The 21880-nt window shown below is 48.5% G+C and overlaps 3 protein-coding genes across 3 annotated transcripts; 2 read left to right on the top strand and 1 right to left on the bottom strand.

Moving 5' to 3' along the window:
- Window positions 1–2755: 2755 nt before the first annotated feature.
- On the top strand, window positions 2756–3115 carry UCRPA7_3986 (hypothetical protein; the record flags this gene model as incomplete). Its single annotated transcript, XM_007916541.1, has 2 exons — window positions 2756–2822; window positions 2877–3115. 2 exons carry the CDS (start codon window positions 2756–2758, stop codon window positions 3113–3115), a joined length of 306 nt encoding a protein of 101 aa, XP_007914732.1.
- A 2877-nt stretch (window positions 3116–5992) lies between these two features.
- Window positions 5993–7714, top strand: UCRPA7_3985 (hypothetical protein; the record flags this gene model as incomplete). Its single annotated transcript, XM_007916536.1, has 1 exon — window positions 5993–7714. One exon carries the CDS (start codon window positions 5993–5995, stop codon window positions 7712–7714), a length of 1722 nt encoding a protein of 573 aa, XP_007914727.1.
- Window positions 7715–12269: 4555 nt separating this feature from the next.
- UCRPA7_3984 (putative 5 -nucleotidase protein) lies at window positions 12270–14756 on the bottom strand (the record flags this gene model as incomplete). Its single annotated transcript, XM_007916544.1, has 4 exons — window positions 12270–12311; window positions 12416–12510; window positions 13076–13590; window positions 13651–14756. 4 exons carry the CDS (start codon window positions 14754–14756, stop codon window positions 12270–12272), a joined length of 1758 nt encoding a protein of 585 aa, XP_007914735.1.
- Between the last annotated feature and the right edge of the window lie 7124 nt (window positions 14757–21880).

Here is a 21880-nt window from a genome sequence, read left to right as displayed (position 1 = left end):
ATAGAATTTCTTTGTGGACATAAGTGTTGCTTCAAACTGCGGGAGCTCTTGTCGAGACTTCGCTCATAATCTTGGCGGCGAGGGCATCGTTTTCAGTGCTACACACCCCAGATGCGAGTAATCGGGCCATGTCCTTGCTTCGGATATCAGAACACACGTCAGCAGTATAATGGAACGGTATGTGCCCTGTAATGCAATCCGCTACCAAGCTTTTTGCTAAGCTTTACGGTGTGATTGCCGATTGCTTACATGCAGGGAATAGGCTTTCTTCAACCACAACGGCATTGATGGCGAGGAACCGGCTTCATACAATATCTGATGAACATTAGCCATCCGTTCTTGGGCCACTCTAAATCAATTGATCGTTTCTAGATCTCTCAACACATTTGCAGGAACAGTGTGAAGGTTCACAAAATACACTGGGTGAATAGTTTTTGTTAGGATGTGTTTAGTTTTTAGGCAATGATTCGCATACAGAACTAGAATGATATACGCCCGCGATTGTGTCAACCTTCAAAACGATACACATAGTAAACAATAAAGAAATTCCTCTTCAGTGGTTCCCATCCAGATGAAGTGAAGTGTTGTCAGCCACAAAAGCTATATGCTATGCCATCTCGGCTTCTCACTTCAGAGGGTTTTCTGTTTTCTTCGCAGTTTATTTATCAGTTCTCCTACTTAGCAGCTAATCAGCATTAACGCCATCATTTAGGCTGCTTATCTGCGAAGTCCAACATCCAAGCTGGAACCTGCCTCTTTTTCGCCCATGAAGTTATGGCCTCGTAGTCTCGGCAAGTATGCGTCGAATAAATCGCTGGAAATATGTGATGCAAATCTCCAATGTTGTGATGGAATCGCACCGGCGTGACGTCCGCATTACACATTAATGTTTGCCGCAGAGAATCAATACAATGATCTTGAGTCTTGTTAGCATCGAATCAACTATATCAGCACAAAAGATTGGACAGACCAAGGTGTAAGGCATTTGTTGATCCACGATAAATTGTTCCATCGGGGTTCTTTTCTAGCATGTCGGGATAATGGTCGAGATAGACTGCTTTCCGAATCATATTGAGACAGTGAAGATCGTGGAAGACTTGAAGCTCGACAAGATACACATCAGGATTCATTGGAGATGGAAGAGTCGCGTTTAGCAACTTGCTTGCTTCGGAAGCCGTGAGTCCGGAAGTGCCAACTAGCTCACATCAGTGAAATCCATAGTAGATTGAAACTGGAGAGGCAGCTTACAGTCATAGAGATTGCGCCACCTCTGTTCAATGATTTCTATCTCTGTTCCAAGCCAGGGACTACGGTGCATGAAATGAGCTTCAAATGTAGTCGTCTTATAGCGGACGACATCATTTGCGGGAGCTTGACAACATCAGCAAAGGCAGAAAACTTGGGGCAATGGCATATCGCGACTTACACCATAAGGCTAAAGAGGGGTCTGCACAAGCGTGTGTTCCATTATTTACAAATAACACGGCCATTACTATGGTCTCGATGGTTAACATGAGACCCAGAGTGGTTACGGGCTTCGTGCACCACGGAGTCTGCCTCCGTGGAATGACATGGACATCATTGGGGCCGTCTCCTATCCAGAAATCGGTCTCCGACGATGACTTCTCAATGTCCATGGATGACTCCATGTTTTGCGCAGATTGTGATTGTAGAAGAAGGCAATAGTAACGAAGGTCTCCACGGGAGCATGAGAGTAACATAGGAATTCAAGAAATTGAAATCAAGCGAGGTGGATGAAATGACAAAGACAGAGACGCTTGAGGCGTCGAACACAACCGTGTAATGATGAGGAGGCCAGGACTCACATAACGGTGGCACCTCCGGCACAACAACAATCGTACACACTCTCGGTTTTGAGGAATGTGCATTAACTATACAGCGCGCAAGAGAAAAGAGAGCAAGTGAAAGTGAGAATGTCCGTTCATTGGGGCCAGATTAGCTCCACGTAGCACGGCACGGCCTGACAGCTATTCTAAGGAAGCTATCTGAGATAGCCTAACGTTTATTAAATCGTTGTTTCACTACATAGCCATATGCATGTCGTCAGATAGTCATAGTGGTCTCCGCGTGCTGATCCATGGTCGAAGGGGAAGGTAAGTTACCTATACGAGGTATAGCCTATTCAATCTGTAAGAAGCACAATGCATACATGTGCAACCTTGAGATGATGGTTGAAGCAGACATACCGGAAGCACTCAATACCTTCTATTTCCGCGTGATCGAGAAAGCTTTTGCAAACAAGTCCCGCTAACATCAATACCAATATCTCGTGAACTGTGATAGTTGCACTGCATAATCAATGCTTACGGCGAATCCAACGAATTCCAAAAGAATAATCATGACTAGACTAAATAGGAATTATTATTCGAATGAATCTTGGGTTTCAACTTAATGATTGGACTGAATCACTGAATCACGATGCTAGTCTTTTCAAGTAGAACCGCGAACTCTGGAACCAACGTAGCTGTGATATCGTCAGTATCAGCAGAAAGTAAACTAGTCAGGGGTTATGATAAGTTGACTCGTGGATATTTGTGGGTTGCCAGAGGCGTTTCCCATGCTGGAAAACATAGCTTCATAGGTTGGATACGTGTCCTGCTTCGACTATAAGTTGGACCTCCTGTCACCCCTTATCTGTCCAGGACGAAAGTCTGTAGGAACCTAATCAGCAATACTAATAATTCTTCTCAAAGGCTCTTTTCATAGCCTATTAACACCTCGAAATTCCTACATTATGCGTTTCGGAATCATTCTCTCCATTGTGGCTACGCTCTCTGCAGCCGGCGCCATCCCCGCGCCTCGTGAGACGACCTATTAGCCCCGTAAACATATAAGAATCCTAACCTTGATCCTAGTCAAAGACGCTGCTTCCATGAAGCGCAGTGTTGATAACGCCCGAGCCTTGAAGAGCCGGGACTTAGTGGAATCTCTTAAGACCCTTGCAGCTTCTGTCGAGGCTATCCAGGATGAGGACTATCCCCATGGTGAATGGTATTCTAAGCGAGAGGAAGGTCACATTGCGGATTCGTTGAAGACGCTGGCTGCGTCTGTGGAGACTATTCAGGAAGAAGACTATGAGATCTGGGACGAGTAATGGCTCAGCAATTGCGATGCTACGTATCCAATCCATTGGAAGAAGACCGTAGGCTCCATGCACAAGTTGAACTAGTACGAAAGACAATCTTTTAACTATTAACAGTCATTGAATATATGCCATCTGCTTTCATTTTTCAACTAAGACAAGAACATTAGCTCTCACGAAGCTAATCATTAAATATTGAACACTAGCTTAAACACCCCTCCTCACGTCTCTTTCACTCCCTAAGGATATTTAATATCATTAGAATGTGAATTGAGGTCAACCTACCTGCATTAAAACTCCAAGACAGTCAGAAGGAAGCAAGTGAAAAGATCTGTGTCAAATTTCCCATTTAAAGGAACTCCTAAGGATTTCTACGTGCTGGCTCAGGCCCTCAACTCTGCGCGCCACGGAAATGAGAACGGGCTTCTCGGGAGCATATCATGTTGGAAGCTCTTCGGCAGATGCAGACGGCCTTTGTCACTCTTTCCCAGCCATCTTTTGTGCCGGCTGGTAGCATAATATCTCATCAGCCGTGGGCGTGGCGGCGCTGTTCACAGCCACTGGGGCACTTGCGCCGCGCACTCGTGGTTGGTTGTGGTACCATGGCCTTCGGCCAACCCTACTGGGTGGGGTCCGCGGGAGCAGGTAGACAAGTGGGCGTTTCTGAACAGCCTGCAATGGCTTTAATCACCTACCTGCATGAAGCCATCCCTTCCCATATATTTCAAGTCTGTGTGTATTGCATGAAGTATATGCTTGCTAATGTTTAAAAAAAGATTTACAAAAAAAGAGAAAAGAGATCCGTAAAAATAGAAGACGTACAACACCAGGGATTCGCTGGTCGTCACCGACCCAACTACTAGTCCGGCGATTAGTGGCTTGATTAAGGCAGAGCGGACGGGATGCCATATTTTCCACTATCTATGGTCGTACGTGAAGTGATGCGCCATAATTTACATCTATAGCGTAAGTCCATCGTTCATTTTTCATGAAGACTTCGCGCCGTATAAGACAGTGACAGCAATTGAAAGCGTAGCATCCTACGGAAAGTATGACATGGCAAAGATATTGATCAATGCAGGCGCAGAAGCGCAAGCCGGAAACAGATATTCAGTAAGCCATGAAGCTTGCTGCAAGGAACGGCTCGGTTATGTTGTCAGCTTGTTGAAACAACAGAGTTAGTATTCGAATATTACGTACGATCGAAAGTTCCCTTAAAAGTCATTGGTTTGAGCCTTGCGGAATGTTCAAGATATGTCGGTAGATGTGACTACAACTAAGTATACTTATCTAATCTCTTATTGGACATACGAACCGTTGGGCGCCGATGCTGATCCCTTTCTACGGCCCGCAGTGGGAATATATGGGCTGCTGGCTTGGCCCGCCCGGGTCAGCGAACCACCGACCTTGACTTTTTTTCTGCCCGTGACAATGGATCTTCGTGAAAATTACCAAACTCTGATGAAATTTTCTTAACTCTAGTGACATTGATAAAACTCCAATGAATCCACTGACCTCTGCTGAGCTCACTACTGAAGCAAGTTAGAAGTTCGAGCTGTGCAGCAACATTGTGCAGCAGCTGATACCCCAGGCACTCGTCTCCAATGCAATCCTACACATGCCATATGACAAGCATATGGACCGACCGGCGAGACACAATAGATTCGCCCACGCTCAGTTTGACCATGTAAGCTATCTAGCCACGAACACGAATAAGCAGGGTTTCCAGTAACTGGTGGTAGCACCTGTCGAAGATGATAGATGGCCCAGCTCCTGCGGAGTTCCGAGGCCTTCGCATGTTACTTAACCTCCTAGACCTCAAACTTGCGATCAGGACTTTGCAAACGGTGTCCCAAAGTCATTGAATTGATTCTACCATACCGGTCCTAGAAGACGAACAGGGTGCCGAAAAAGGTATTGTAGACCATGCGTTTGGTTATCCTTGAGACAACCAATGGACACGCAGCTTGACTTGGATCGAGCCACCGTTGCGATTGCATGCGAGGTTGTTGGTGTGATAATGAATGATAGTTATGGAGGACCTTGTGGAGGTGATGCCAATAGGGTGGCTCAAGAAGTGCCCTCGCGGCTGATCTCAACGCACTTCAGGAAGAGAAAAAGTGTTCCTTGGCTCTTGCGAATCGGGTTGCGGATAGGGTGAAGTTGATTGGGAGGCATCATGATGCTGGCGGAGTTCTCTCAGTACTGGCTGCTATGTCAGTGACATCCTGATGCCAACGACTGACAGAGTGGATGGGTGGGAGATGGCGAGAAGCTAAATGAGTAACGACCCGACAGATGATGGATTGATTGAGGAGACATGTCCGCATAGAGGAGAATGTCTGGCAGTTATCGGTTGTTGGACTCCCGCGCAGGCGCAATTGACGAAGTAGTTATCATCTTAGCGTTAGCTCTTGTAACTGATGTTGGCTGAGATCCTTCATGTGGAAAATGAGCGTACACGTACTGGTCCGCAGAACCAGAGATGGATTGTTCAATCTCAAAAATTGTGACGCCAACAGATGGAACATTGGAAATCTTGAGAGGGTGAGGCAAACAAACGATTGCGGCGGGACGTGCTTTCCGTTCTTTCGTCGTCTCGTTCCTTCCTTCATTCAACCTCCCTCAGGGCTCTTCAGATCACCTACATTAGGCACCACATTTGCCAGCTCTTCCGCTTCCACTTCCTGGTCGTTATCTCCTTCATCAATAAAACGGGTTCATCATCTTCCATCTTCCTTCCATCTTCCTGTCTCTGTACTCTCTCATCCATTCCCTCTATTTTCACTCCCTCACTGCTTCTGCTAGAAGCATCAGCAGACAGACTGCTGCACCCAGCTTTTTGTCATCTCTCTCCCTCAACCAACTCAAGCAGGCAATCTGCACAAGATGGGCGTAAAGAAACAGCACGGTCGCCCTGCCAAGAGAGCCGCTTCGACGCGTACGGCCCTCGCATCCCCGAAACTCGACATCGACGATGATTCTACGCAAGCTACTGCATCCAGCCAGGTGACCGGTGACCAGCATCCTTCCGACGATGCTCTCAATGGTGTCATCGTCGATAACGACTCGCCATCCACTATGGCACCTATCGCCGAGGGCAACGTGATCGCCCCTAAGAAATTCACCACAGCTGCCGGCGTTTCCATCTCTGTTGAGAGCGGCTCTTGCGCACCCAAATTCACATTATCAGCCAACATCAACCCATCCCTACTCCCTATTCTCGGAAATCGCCCTCGGGGCTCCTTTGACCGCAACACCGAGGTTTTCGCAAACTTCGTCGCACCCAACCCCTGGAAGTTCCTTGAACTTTATAAGCGCCCATACTACGAGATCAATGACGCATCGCCGAGCCACTCCCACTCGTCGGAATTTTCTCAGGATGTATTCCAGCTCATGCAACTCCCCCGAGAGCTTCTCTGCTGTATCGCCAAGGTGTTGCCGCCCGAATCCGCTGCCGCCTTTGCCATTGTGAACAAGGTGCTCTACGGCACTCTAGGCCCTCGCGTCCTTCAGCTACGAGGTTATAATCTCTGGCGACTCTTGGTTCTGCTCGAGCGGGATATGGTCTTTTTCATCGCTTGTCCGAATTGCCTCAAGCTGCATAGCCCCGCCATCAAGTATACCGACGACGATCCAGCGTCGTGCGAGGTCTCAGCTGTGGAGCTTGCTTTGCCCCACAAAGTCAAGCACTCTACTGTTCGTGCAGTTGCAAAGGCATATCTTCAGAACAGGAACTATGGCGAGTTTCTGACCTATGTCAACTATTCTCTGAAGAACTTCGAAGAACATAGGCAGTCTATTCAGACAGTCTCGTCTCGCATGATTCGAGGCAATCTCCTGCTCCAGAATCAGATAATTATACGACCTCGTAAAGCCAACACAGAGACTATGCGTTCTATGTGGGAACTGGACCAGTTTCTTGGCAGCTTCTGGAACGGCAGATCCATCTGTCAGCACAAGAGTTGGAAGCAGAGTCGTCCAAAGCTCTGCGTCGAGGATATGAACAAGCTAGCTGATCAACATGACAGTGCTCACCATGTGCAGACAGAATGGCATAAACTTCATCACGTGGGAAAGTGCTTCAGCGACAAGGATATTCGAGCGACACTCAACAAGGAAGACTTGACCAGCGCGGTGTCCGGCGGCCTGCTCGCCGCTCTTTTCAACAAAAAATTGAGCAGTGTCTTTGGGAGAGTGAAGGGTTGTACGGAGTGCTTCACCGATTACACCGTCACTCCCGTTGACATCGAGGGTGCGGGACGTTGCCTCGTCCTGACAGTCTGGAAGGACCTCGGTGGCATTGGTCCAGGCCAGGACACCAAGTGGGAGACCCATTTGGAGATGTCTGGACATGAGGAGCGGCTCCACGCAAACATCCGGATGGGAGGAGATGCAGTTCGTGCGGCGGATATCGGCGAGATCTATTGCGCCTGGGAGGCCCTGAACGCCGCCAAGTTTGATCCGAAGACCCATACGTACGAGCCGAACCTCCCGAGTCGAATCATCGACCAATTCCAGAAAAAAGCAAAACAACTAGTAGCAGCGCAGGAGGAAGATGATGCACAGTACGAGACAGATGGTGACAGTTCTATCGATGAGAGCATGTGAGAGAAGGGAGGAGAAATGTTGGATCGGGTATCGGAGACCCAGATTGGGAGTCCTCACTGACCTGTCATCTGGCTATCGGTTGTTGGGAGTCTGAGATTTGTACCAGAATGGTACCATGAATTCGCTTTGTGATTGTTGCTATCTTCATGTCAACGTGGCGGCTAGTTGTGGATTCGATGTGGATTCGAGCAATGCATTCTGGGAAGAAATATGGCCGCAATGATCGGATGACTTCATAAGACACTTATGTCTTGTAGCTACTGCGAAGATATCACCTTGCAAAGATTCTCCCTGTTAAGGTAGCTTAGTAAATGACACTGTTCATTCTGACTTTGCAACTCATGTGTGCAGGGGCATAGAGCCAAAGAGCGACTTCCACTAGTATTTTTTTCCCATCCCCGACTTGAGGATCCAGGCGGCAACACGATTCACCTCACAGAAAGTGACAAGCACGACAATGGAGAACACTGTCTGGCACAACTACCTACTTGCCTCACGAATTGATTCTACTCGTGGTCCAATATTACCAACCTATACGCCGTTCTTCCTAAGTATTCGGCCCAAAGGAAAAGACCGTACACGATTATGCTGGGTCAAGTAGGACGCTTGCGTGCTTGAGTGAGGAATCAGGCATGAAATTGGCATCAGCCTAGCATGTCACCTTGTAGATCATTTCGTATCATATCGTTACAATACTGAGTAATTCGGTTCAAATCAATTGATGCGAGGCAATGGAGTATGATCCTGCAGATTTCGTCAAGGACCCGAGCCAAGCCGAGTTACTGCGAATGAGAGCCACAACTTGCAAGATGCGATGGAGAGCAAGATGTGGCGTTGCTCGCTTTCCTAAGAAAAAAAGGTGAAGATGTAGATATGGCAATGGTTGAAGTAGCTACGTCTCGTGAGGGGGCAAGGTGAAGAGCAGAAGGCTGACTGATTAGGTGTTTGTAAGATTCTGAATGTCCTGTTGCGGGGGGTACGAGAAAGCGGCGGCCAAGGACGCGAACTCAACTTGGCATCGCCATTGTCAGTCAGAAGAGACAGTGGAAGAAGATGCCGAGGAATGCCAAGGTGCTTGAGCTTGAACTGGGTAGAGAAGGGCGAGTGTGTGTCGAGGCGATTGTGCTCAGCAGCCCGCAGAATGACGGGGGACAGGCAGTACATTCAACTGAGGTGAGGATCTCGAGTGGTGTCTGTGAAAGCCGCATGGTGTCCCTCTTCATGGCTTCGAGGTATGCCAGATCGATGAGACTGCGGTGAAGCTTTTTGCATGTCTTTGCGGCGGCAGCGACAACATGGGCAATGCGATGCGGGAGGAGGCGCTGCTGGTCATGGCGCGGCCGATCAACAGGATGAGTTCCTCGGGGAGCTGTATGAGGGATGGTGTCCGATCAACATGAGGGCAGCCTTCGTGATGTTCGTGATGATGTTCTTGGTCTAGCTGCTAAGGCTGTTTTTGTTTCTGGGAATATTGCTGCATTGTCGCCATGGTTGATGTTGTTCTGAGGCCGACGGGGAAGTGAGCGACGCAAAGAAACAGTACATGAAATCGGTGTATTAGGTAGCTCAAACAGTTCGGCTCGATGAACGAGAAGGGAGTGCACAATGTGAGGGCACCTGTTACCCCTGCCCTAGCTCCTGAACTCCGGCCCGACCTCGACCTTATCGACGAAGCCATCATTGAAGGGTAGCAGCGGCATTGCACATTGTCTTCTCCCGGCGCCCCAGGTTGGGCCAAGACCTTCATGAGTGTGTGTGAATGCTGCCATCCATATAAAACTATCTACGCCAACTAAATTCTCACCCTATTTACCCTTTAGTGTCCGCTGCTTTCGTCAGCTTCTGTATTCCTGTTATCGTCTCCGTATGCTCTGTGTTTATGTCTCAGTGTTTGATAAACACACTGGCCGCCATTGCTATGGCGGCCAAGCATGTGTACATGATAAACATGTTCCTTATGTTCCATGCGAAAGCCTCCAGGAGCGCTTAACGTTCCGTACCATCTTATATAGACTGAGCAATGCCTGCATTGACTGCTGTCTGGCTGCCGGACAGTGCCTCCAGTATAGACACACTGAGGCCAGCGGCCGCCAATGACGACTGTTATAAAATAAAGAATAAGAGAGAGTTATTAATTTATTATCTCTAAGCTAATCGCACACAGGGATCTGCCTGCTGAGCAGTGGGGGGCGGTCGATTGACAGCGGCACAGACCTCTTCAAGTCGGGCGAACTTTAGCAGCGCAGCGCAACGGAGGTGCTGACCACCATAATACAGCGCACTGAGCCGACTTTCCCAATTGGTATACCGGGAACTAGACAGTGTACGACGAAAGCAGAGGGTGCTATCCTGACGACCAGGTTTCTCCGCAGGACACCTGCAGGAACACCTCAACAATCATGGTGAAGAAGTTGCGTTGATTGGCCAATTTACCTCTTATGATGGAATATGGGCAATTTACGCTCTGTGTTTCGGGCGCCTCGATCTCCTGCAAGCTGCAAAATTTGCACAGGTATATATAATGACGGGGTTCGGATAGCAGCCCGCGATCCATGCTCGAGGTTGCAGTGGGAGGTCACTTCGCTTGCCCCAACAGTATTCAGCCTGCAGACCTGTAGCGCACCATTGTTCGTCTGGATGTTTGGCAGTTTGCGCGATCCCACAGCACTGTCGATCGGTGGGTGCTACAGATGTTCATTATTGAATCAGCTGGCCTAGATGGCCCGAACCTCACGCTTTTACCAGGGCAGGACGACATGGCAAGCAGAGTACCAAGTAATTAGGCTATCAAACTGCACTCTTTCGCAAGAAACCCTGGGAATTCAACGGATCTCGGACTGAGCGAGGCGAGCCTGCTGGGTCCCAAAGTACTAAGCATGCATGGCGTACTGTCGCGTTGCGCTAGCCCTACTATCAGGATAAGGCGAGCCCCTATTCCCATCCTGGTCGTCTACTCAGCCCTAACATCCGAAACGAGGTAGAAAGTTCAGAGTATTCCCGGCTAGTGTCCTCGACGGACAATGGGGGTTGTAATTTGTACGAATCCTTCAGGTCGGGGTGTTCCTGGCTCCTCCCCCAGCATATCGCGCACGGCATCGTTGTTTCCGGCGACGTGATGACTGGTGGCGTTTCGACTCCATCCTCAAGAGTGGACTCTTCTGGCAGTTGACTGGTTGGCGAACGAGAACTGCCGAGCTGACATCTCTGGCCCTTGAAGAGGAAGGAAGGAAGCTTCGAAGCATCCGCGAATGTCTTCTCGAAGCCGTATCCCCACGTTTGTTTGAAGCCCAAGCGCTCAGGGGTCGGCCTGGAAAGCGGAAGGTGTTGTCCTTGTGGTGCATGTCTAGCGTGTCTCAGAAGGACAGCCAGCAAGCCACATCCAGAATCGGCTGCTACGCACCGCTGATCATTTCGCTGTCCCCATTTGTCGGCAGATCGACTCCGACTCATATATTCTCCGCGCCCCAGCGGCGCTCAACCAATTGGTTCATTGGGGGCAGCCTGTCAAACGTTTCGAGCTCCCGCCAGTTGGAGTACACGCAGGCTCCAAGACCAGCGTTCATGAGTCGCCGTTGTGCGAATGGCACCGCCGGCTTTTCGCCCGTCTTCCAATTGTTGGTAGACATCGACTACCGCCCTCGCTTGCGCGATGGGGACCGTCTTTGACTTGCTCGGCAAGGTCGATAACCTTCATGATCCGGAGCCGACTTTGAATCGACGATCGGCTGTGCTAGGCGTTGTTATTTCAGTTCTGGTAAGAACAACAGGCGCTCCTGCAATGGACACCTCTGTTTCGGTCTATATCTAACAGATCGTCTAGATTCTTGCGTGGATATGTGGCGGCATTCGACTATATACTCGATTCTTCGTTCTTCGGTGCCCGGGATGGGATGATCTCTTCTTGATTTTAGCCAATGTAAGTGGCTTCCAGGCAAGACCTTGGCCGCAGGCGTCTGATAGCGGATACAATAGATTTCGGCGCTGGTAATGTCGATAGGGACTTGTTTAGGTTGGTCAAATCTTGTACAAACTCGTCTACAAGGAGCTAATTGGCCGTTATCAGCGCTGAATTTTGGCCTGGGCAAGCATTTCATCTTGTTCAACCTCACTCAGATGCAGGGCTTCATCAAGGTATGACGGTGATCGAGCTTTCTATTTCCATCTCACTAAATGGGTGGATCAGACCTTCTACGTGGCCAACGCAGGCTATCCAATGGCTACTACTTTCATCAAGCTTGCGCTGCTCTTTCAGTATCTGCGTTTGTTCGACCGACCCATGCTACGTTTCATCACCATTACGATGATTGCAATCACCTCTCTATGGGGATTTGCCTATTCCTTTATCGCCTGGCTCCCTGCATTTCCAGTCAGGGCATACTGGGACTGGTCCATCACCGATGCCGTACGATACGGATTTGGATCTCATGACCCTGGCGTATTCGCCCGCACATACATAAGCCACGTCACTTCTAACCTGGTTCTCAACCTCATTGTACTGGCCATACCCACTCCCGTATATTTTGACCCTGAAGTAGGGAGGAGAGGACGTTTCGGTCTACTTGGACTTTTCGTAATTGGAACTGTGTGAGTCCATCTGCTGTCGCTAATATTTAGCAAAACGTTTGACTAATACATACCAGTGTTACAGGTCTTTCTACCTGGCGTTTGGTCAGCATTGTCGAGTCCAGGGCTGGAACCTACCCGACCCTTGATCCAAGTTGGTACGGCTGTGTACCAATTGTGGTAGCGGCTCTTGAAGTTAACCTGGCGACCATTTGTGCCTCGCTCCCTGTCTTCTGGCCAGTGATTGAGCAGAGTATGGGATGGATATTTGTCACACAAGAGGTCCACGTCACACGTGAAGTGCGGCGCTTCAGTACTATGGAGGATGAAGCGGAGCTTTACGTACTGCCACCGGTTATGCCGACGAAGAAGCGGTACTCGGACCCCTTTGTCCGTTGGCACGTTGACCCTTTGAGGGATGGAAGGGTCACTAAAACTACTGTAGAAACAACTGTCCCCAGGGACACTGGTATGGATCATCACAGGGGAAGGTCCAATGGGGGTTTCAAGAAATTAAGGAAGGATAGCAAAGATAGCCTTAGCCTTCTCAATGCATAATTATGGTTCGGCGGCACATGAGAGTTGCCTCGTTCAATGGTGCGTGACGAGATTTGGTACTTGACTATGTTCCCTACTTTGTTGCGTACATTCATATAACGAATGCGAGGGTCGCGAACAATGCTACTGCCAACAAGGCTCGACTAAGGCCCTCATACGTAGCGGCATCTGGTGCCGTGGTTGTCGGGCCTGGTGCTCCTGTCGTTGTAGTGCTACCATTTCCATCATCAGTCGCCGTACCATTGCTCTGCACAATGCGCCCTTCCAGCGCAATGTCTACAGGACTTTGGCTACCAATGTATGCCGTCAAGATCTCATCTAGCGTATCCAAGACAACAAAGTTTTCGAAAATAGGGCTGAAGAAGTTATCACCACCTCCAGCGACGAAGTCCACCGTCACCAAATGGTACTCAGCCTCCAGGTCGACCGCCGCGTCCTTGATGGTGAGTGAGACCATCCGACTGCCGTTTGCGGCGCTCGGGTTATACTCGATGATCACGCCTCGTGAAACCTGAACAAATGAGGTCACCTCTTTACCGTTGTCGAGGTTTGTTTCCGACACGATGCCTTCAAAGGTGTCCCACAGGCGCTGGCCGGTCAAAGTCAAGTCTGTCACTGCATTACCAAAAGGGAATGATGTGAGCACCTCGCCACGAGTAATTGGCCCTTCGTCAATCGTTGCACGAACACCGCCGGCGTTTATGATAGCCAAATCAACGTCGTCGGTTGAGTTAAGGCGGTATGTCAACATTGCACTTACAGGTGTTAGCAAATATATCGTTTCATCATCTTGCCACATTGAGGAAAGTACTTACTCGGCAATAAAGTCACCCAAAAGACACTCCCTCTGCTGGCACGTGCTCTGATCAAGAATGACGCTGCTTGTGCCAATCTCTTGGGCGGCGTACTCTTCAAATGGTCCACGCCATTCATCAATCTGTGCTTGCAGCTCAGGGTCCTGCTTCGTCTCATTGGTTATATGGATAGGGCCTCCATGATAGGCGAGAATTCTGCCGTCAGCATCGTATGTTACGTCAATGTAGCCCAAGTACTCGCCCCAACGATAGGCAGTGACGATGAAGACTTCCTCGTCATCCTTGTTCTTCACAATGGTCGGGTACGGGCCCTCCGCCCCCTCGAAGTCACCAAGCGGAGTATGGCTATGACCACCCATAATCAGATACAGGCCAGTAGTCTCCTCGGCGAGCTTCTGGTCGACCTCATATCCAATGTGTGTGATGGCTGCAATCCGGGTGATATTGGTGGTGCTTCGGATCAAGTCAACCGTGTTCTGCACGGCTTCGATTGGATCAGTGAACACAGTTCCCTTTCCTGGCGACGATATACTTGGTGTAGTATCAGTAGTTACTCCGATTACGGCAAGCTGGTACTCTTCATAGATGTGATATGGCTTGATCGTCTTATTCAACTTCTCGTTGTCAGAGATGATGTTCGCGCTGATGATAGGAAACGTGAGATTCGCCAGGAAATCGCCCAGAAAATCATCAAATTTGTCAAATTCATGATTGCCTAACACAAAGCCGTCGAAGCCTAGCTGATTCAAAGTTTCGGCGATCTTCTCACCACCGTAGTATGAGAAGAATAGTGTCCCCTGAAACTCGTCCCCGACGTTCAGGAATAGCGAATCATTGTGTAACGGACGTGTCTCATCTATGACGGTCTTCACGCGTGCATAACCTCCATAGCAGCCTCTTGAAGGGTTGGTGCAGTCTGTGCCGGATGACGAATACTCATCCAGGTGGGCGTGGACGTCGTTGATGTGGTAGAACGAGATATTGTAATTACCCTCCTCGTCAATGAAGCGTTTGCTCAATCTACGCTGGCTAAGCAAAATATCCTCTGCTACACTTGCACCAATGCAGAGAGCTGACAATGCGAATGCCTTGAATGTGGTCATCATGAAGTGCGGTTGAATGCAACCCGAAGCAGTGCGGCTCTATTGATGGATAAGCACCAATTACAAGAGAGAATTGGCGGTAAATGAGGGACGGCAGAAGGATGCGTATTTGAGGGAACGTCGCAGTGGTAACGAGCTGCTGCAGTGTGACGATACTGACATGTAGAGGGCAATGCCGTACTATATCAGCAGACGATCCGTGACCAGGATGGCAGCATTTGCCCATCCATGGCTCGAGTGAATGCTGGAACCGACCCCAAATTATCATTTTCGTGGGCCATTTGCCCACCCAAGCATTGCTATTTTACCTCTGCGTCATTCAACGATCGTCATTTGCACCGCCAAGCCTCTCCACCTTGTTCTCGGTCGCATCGCCGACGCCGTGGAGACGGCGGACAACCCCGGCCTGCCTGAATTGGACTGAAGCCGATGAATCAGCATGGGTTCCTTAGCACGTGAAGTTTTGATAACGGTCTTGGCTCTTCAACCCGCCATTCTTGGCTTGAGATGCCAAGGCTGCGGCAGACAAAATGCACGCAAACCAACCATACCAACCCCCCTTTTAAAGAGATAATCAACATCAATGGTACTGTTCACCATTCATACTAGTGAGAAAGTTTGATAATGAGTATCCTCAGGTAAGAATCAGTCTTGGTTATCAGATAGACAGCGAGTAATAAACGATTGAAAGACCGTATACTATATGTCTTAGAGTCTAGCATGTGGCTTGTTTGTCTCTGTCATGAGGTATCTCATTGAAAAGACTCAAGTGAGAACTCACCAGTTGTAAATGATGATCCGCGTAACCGACTATGATGGATCACCTTGTTATGTGTACTAAGGTAACTGAAACAGAGACAGGCTAGACATATACCTATAAATGAGCTTTGTTTCCACTTTCCACTTCTATTTATTTCTAAACGATTTCACATCAACCCCAACGAGTCACGAATTGATTCACTGCTCTGCTTCCGGTGTATTTCATTGGTACGGTCCGGTTCTTTGTCGGCCAAACTGATAACGTAGGCTTCGGATCTATGTACGTTGTCCTTTCTCATTCCTTTTAAGTCTTTAAATCGTGTTTTAGAAATGCCCCCGAGAAAACAATTCGATTCTTCTAGTCGGTGCCGAGGTGTAACAATGTGTCAATGCCTCTGCTGGTCTAGGCTAGGCCTCATTTTTCTAAAAATCAATCGTGGGCTGCACGCTTCTGCTGCGCTTGAGCTTGTCATACTTCACAATTTTGTGCAAGATCCCAAGCGCAGTTTTCCAAAGCCAAAGACAATGAGTCCAGGCAGCTTCTATTGCAAATGGTCATAGAGAAAGGGACGCCATGTTTTGAGTGATTGCCGGGGCAGGCGTGTTTGAGGTAGTTGAGCCGGTACTGAAGTAGAGTGTAGCTTGCAAGGATAACTGACGGTTTAGCAGTGACCGGAACAACGAGTAAGATTAGCTCGAACGGTCGACGGTGGATCTCCAGTGGCGTCTACATGCGACGTAGCAGGGAATAATAGGACGAGGAGGAGGGAAGATTCTGAATAACTTTCCACAGAGGGGGAGTTGTAGGCGACTGAACCTCAGCCTAGGCTTTAAGCACCACATGCTTGACAATATTTTATGAGTAAGTTTCATTATGGGGAAGAATATGAACCGATCCCTGAAGCAAGGTGAGTAAATTTCCTCAACATGCTTAACCAGTTCTAGTTGGAGTGGAGATCCTCCAAGTAGCTTTTGGCCGTCATGGTCGCCTGTTTCGTCGAACTCAGCCGAGCGCCAGATAGCGTGTCCATTGGGGACGGCACTTTGGCCTGCACCCCAATAGGAAACGCAGTTATTCGCATCCGTAGTCATTCTGGCAAAGGTCTTTATTCTTTAACGGGGCATCTTGACCGGGAGGCGTCTGGCGCTTTTCCCGCTTGTGCCAGAGCCCGAAACTCGTATTTTCTGTCATACTGCTGAAGTCAGCATTGCTTACTAGAGTCTCGTGTGAATTTGTGTCTCGTAGAATGGGGGTGAAGACAGACATTAACAGCCAACTGGGAAGAGGTGTTGCTGCTACTTGGACTTCACTCTGCATTTGGACTTTGTGGCCGTTTATTCCTTTCAAGTGCAGTAATTCTTTAATTAGGTAAATGCTTTTTTTTGTGTGTTCATTAATCAGATTGTAGGACACCCGCTTTTCTCCTCTCGCTTTTTAGCTGTATCTAATTAGACAGCCTGATCATCTGTCATCCCAGACCACTCCTTGACGGGTCCTTACAACCATATCAACACAGCGGCATGATCGACGAAATTCTTCCGGCAAAATTTGGCCAGATCTTGTAGAGCACATCACTAACGTCATCAATCTGAGTCGGCTTTGAATTTAGTACCTCAAGAACGTCACGTTTTGCCCCTTCCTAAGCAACCTCCTTCCTACATAACCTCACCGAATCCTCACTTCCATCATCATAGGTGCTTAAAAAACAAGGCACAGACTCCTCGTAGCGCACAAGAAATCTCGCTGAGTGCCTTCAACGATAGCTTATCGTGTCCTATGAACAAGATGCCATCTAGTACTGAGTCATCTCCTCCAGTCACCGGCCAAACGACACAGACGTTCCAACTCTTCCCCTTCCTTCCCAAGGAATCAGAGATCAGCTTTGGAAAGATGCTCTTATCCCATTCAACACACGTCGGATCATTGTGCTCAGATATGACAGACGGATTTATGACTACAGATGTCTCAACAAGGCTGCGCTGAAATTGGAGAATCCCCATCTTATCGTCCAAGCCATCGGAGGGGCCTGTCAAAAGGGCCAACAAGTCGTAAATTGCTTTATGTCGGAGGATGAGAGACAGTATCACACAAGATCAGCATTCCTAGAGGATACGATCAACACATCTCGAGACATCTTCTTCTTTAAGGGCATAGGGTCGTGGTCTGAAGAGGACGCAGGGACATGGCCCCGACGACCGGTTTTCCAGCCATTTGCAGATAAGGCTCAAAGATGGGGGAGATATGATATAAATCAATACGGCCAGCTGCGCAACATCATGATTTCTATCCCTGTGCTGAAAAGGGTAGACAGATGTTGTTCCGGACTATGCCTCGAACTCATTTCCGGCGACTTTGCCACAGAGCTGGCTCAAAGGTCTCTCACGATTCTTCTCGACAAGTTTGATAATTCCCATATCAGCTTCGACGATCTAGAGACCACAGTGCCGACATAAACACCCAGCTCGACGGCACGATCCCGGAAAAAGACATGCTAACTAAAGTTCAAGGTTTTCTAAAATGGAAATACTACGCCTCAAGACCCTCCCATATTATCGATCTAAAAGTGTTCTACGCAAGGTTCAGGGTCATATCAGATAAACAGCAAGGTGTATAAAAGCCCAAGGATTGAAACTGAAGGTTGTTGAAGCTACCAGGCAGCCAGAATGGAGATAGTGAGCGAGGATACGAGAGGAGTTCAGCACTGTAAATGCATGATCGCTTAACCAGCAGCTTCTTCACTTGATATAGAACCAGAGATATGAATGCCATTGCATTCATTATTCCATCACCCTCGGCTTTCACAAGCGGCTTTCACACCTTTCTTGAGTCAAATTCCATACGCGTATGTTTTATGTATTGTGATTTATTTACTAATAAAGATGAACGGGTGCTCGTTTTACACCCACAGACGAAGGGGACGGCGGAGGCCCAGAAGATGCTGGCGATGCCGGCGAACATGTCCCATAGGCAGCCTGGCATCCTTGATCAGGTGCACAGTGGTTGGTTGTATTCCCGCAATATCCACTAGAATTCGTCAGTACAAATTGGAGCAACTCCATTTTTGCGCAAAGCTAAAGTATTCGCGATGATCCAATAGCTGCAGCTATTTGAATAGGGTTCAAGCTTACAATGATGAGCAGCAAGTCTGTCCGGCGACAGGACATCTGTATCCAAACTTCCCATCCCCAGTCTTTCCACACGTTCCATCTGGGCTGACTGTTGTGCCCTCCTGTGGTGCTGTGCATGCCGCCTGTGTGGCGGAATACGCACCTTGGCAGCCTTGCGATGTAAGACAGTATGTCGAGTTGGATCCGCAATATCCAAAGCCAGAACAACAAGGACTTTCAGTTGGACAAGTAAATCCATTATTTTCTCCTGCTCTGTCCATGCCACAGGTGCCGTTGGGAGATACTGCCCCGATGGCTCGTATTTCCATGGTCCCAGGCAGCGTCGCCGCAAAAGCGTCTGATGCTAGGAACAGGGCGAGCAGAACTACCTTCATATTCACACGTTGAAGGATACTTGTGGAGTTTTCAAGGACTGAAGTGAGAGTATTACTAAAATGTCTCAGTCTTTACGGAATAGGTGTGATGGTGATGTTACTTTTTAAGATGTCGATGGTCATCATAAAAGTTTTCGTGGTGCGCTAAGGTGTCGACGTTTGGAAATGAAAAGTATCATCTAAAACACATATGTTTATTTGGGCGTACCTGGAATAGACTTGTTCCTGAACGGCTAAATAGAAATTATTGTCCTTCCCCAGACTACGGCATCTATTGCACGCTATTAAAACGCGGGAAGCAGATGCAGTGGCTGATCTAATAGTAGAAATCCTGGAGCAGATCTGGGGTATAATACCACGGAGTTTCTCCAGCCGATCAAATGGAGACATGCATTGCAGATCTCCTCCGCATTATGGGGTGAAAACTGCCGCGCGGTCAATATATTGTCATCTACAGAGCTATTGATGTCGTAGATTTTTGTTGAGTGCTACTTCTATCACAATGGAATACGTAACCAAGACAAGCCGAGTGCCGCTTCCGGCAAAACTGTGCCGATGGATGACAAGGTAGACCTGAGGTTTCAGTATCAGACCACTGAAGTTGAAAGTGTCATAATGCGTTCAATTCGATAAAATATCAGTATCCCATTCTTGAGCGTTGTCTTGGAAATATCGAATGGCCATGCTAATCAGATGCCATAACTTTCTTTCTGGTGTCAATGTGTAGACAACAGCACCAAAAGTGTTTGACAGTCTAAGTTATCAACATTATGTTAGTGAATAGCACACACTCTTCCTCTTTTGAGGAAAGAAACTTGAGAACTTTGATGTAGATTGAGATCTCGCTTGTCAACTATTCTTAAATCAAAGAGCCGCATACCCATCTGAATATAAATCTGGCCAGACAGCTGGTATAATCGTACTATAACCGAGGTTACGTAGATTGGGGTCTTCACAGCAAGAAGATTAACAAACTCACCTTGGCATATAAATTTGACATTCCATACGAAGCTATGGCAACCTCGACCATGCTCACATCCATCATGACATCAGCCTCAGGGTGACCAACAAGGCTCACTTTAATTTCCTTGAGCGACGTGATTATATGGGCATTGCCTTGGTCGGAGGGAACACTACAACTCTAACAGTACCTAATACTCCAGTATACCAACTGTAGTCATTCACTTGCTGTGGCATACGTTGACTGACAGAACTATAGGCCGTGTGTTGGAAGGCCCGTAAGAAACTTGATCAGCTCTTTGACGCTGGCTGGCTGTTTGATAGAAATTTACATCCCGAATCTAGAACTTACAAGTGATGGGAGTATATCTGCCAAAATAAGGAAGACTTCACTCTCCTACAATTATTGCAGCTACCTTCCGTTGAGTACTATCATTATATCATGGTAAAGGCGATAGACCTCAACTGATATCAGATGTTGATAAAAAAAGGGAAATAGACCTGAGGCTGCAGTTGTTGAGGCTCGCCGGCGATAAGCGACGTAGTTAGCTGGGTAGCGCCTGTGCCTGCATGCTCTGAAACTCCGATCCTGAGCGGTGACAGGATGGCGCAACCTACCACTGGCCCGGTGGATGGGGTAGAGAGGGGCGTGAGCTGAGACATGCCTACAGCAGCCCGGACAACTCATGTCCTGCGCCTTCTGTGCCTTGCATCCTACAATGTGATTTGGCGCCGAAAGTTGCGCCTGGAGACGGGCCGACATATGGGCCTGTGCAATCCTGCGAGCTGAGATTCTTGGGCGCAGTTTTGCGCCGGAGCGCGGGCACTGCTCGGTGAGTTTTCTGGTCAGATGAAAGAGCCAAAGTGCATGGAAGAGGAAGGAGGCGGCTTGATCTGCAGAGCAAAGTTGCTCACGTCTACTCGGACTATCAAAACGACTAGGTATGAGGAGGAGACCAGAACTTCAGCCTTCGTGTTAGATTTCGCAGCATCTAACGTTACCTTCTCTTCGTGCTAGCTACTGGACTTACCGACATCATTTACGTATGGCCAAATGTAGTAGCATGCAAACGATGGTGGTTCCTCTGCGACACTTGAGACCAAATCGAACTATACAGCCAGGCAAAGGCCTGGATGTAGTGGCTTGATAACTTTGGAATAACCATTTGCTGTTGATAAGGGCGTCGTCGAGCATTTAGGCTCTGACATAGTTCAGTCAATCAATGATCTATCCTTGGTCACACTTGAATAGAGGGCTGTGACGAATGCTTTACATGGCGACTTTTCTTGATATTTGAAATATTTTGTACTATGGCTTTGATGCTGTGTAATAGATATCTAGGAATGTCTATGAGAACGAAGGAAGGACGACGAGGCGAGGCCGATATTGACAGCCACCACGAACGCGAAGTCATCTGATAGCCCGAAAGGCGGTGTCGAAGCTCGACTTTCCTGTTTCGGCGAGGCGGAGAGGCAAGAGAGGATGCGGGACCAGGGGGATTAATAGACCTGCAATATAGGCATTTAGCACATGTAAGGCGGAAATAGAGAGGTTTAATATGACAAGTCATGCTTATCGGTTGCTGATGCGAGGCAGGCAAGAATCTCCCGAACTTGGTGGATAGCAGGATGGGGAATATACGGTAGCGGGGAAGGGGTGTGGTTACAATACAGCAGTTCGGCTCCTGGGCATTCATGCTCTCTGTTTGGATAACCGTCCAATTGTCCTGAATGGGCTGCGGTGGCTGGCTGCTAACGACGTGATATTCGAGAGGGGTCGAAGATGCCATCTGCTTTGCCATTCTTGATCCAGTCCGGTGATTTGCCCCAGGCTGCCAGTCTGGCCGTCCATCGCCCTCCTGCCTACTGGAGCTGCCAACAGTCATTAAGTGCGCCTCTGGTCAC

Source organism: Phaeoacremonium minimum (assembly GCF_000392275.1).
Source record: "Phaeoacremonium minimum UCRPA7 unplaced genomic scaffold PA7_03_scaffold_301, whole genome shotgun sequence".
In the NCBI taxonomy this organism is placed as follows: domain Eukaryota; kingdom Fungi; phylum Ascomycota; class Sordariomycetes; order Togniniales; family Togniniaceae; genus Phaeoacremonium; species Phaeoacremonium minimum.
Note: the sequence above shows the minus strand (reverse complement) of the source record. Positions and strands in the feature narration are given on the sequence as shown.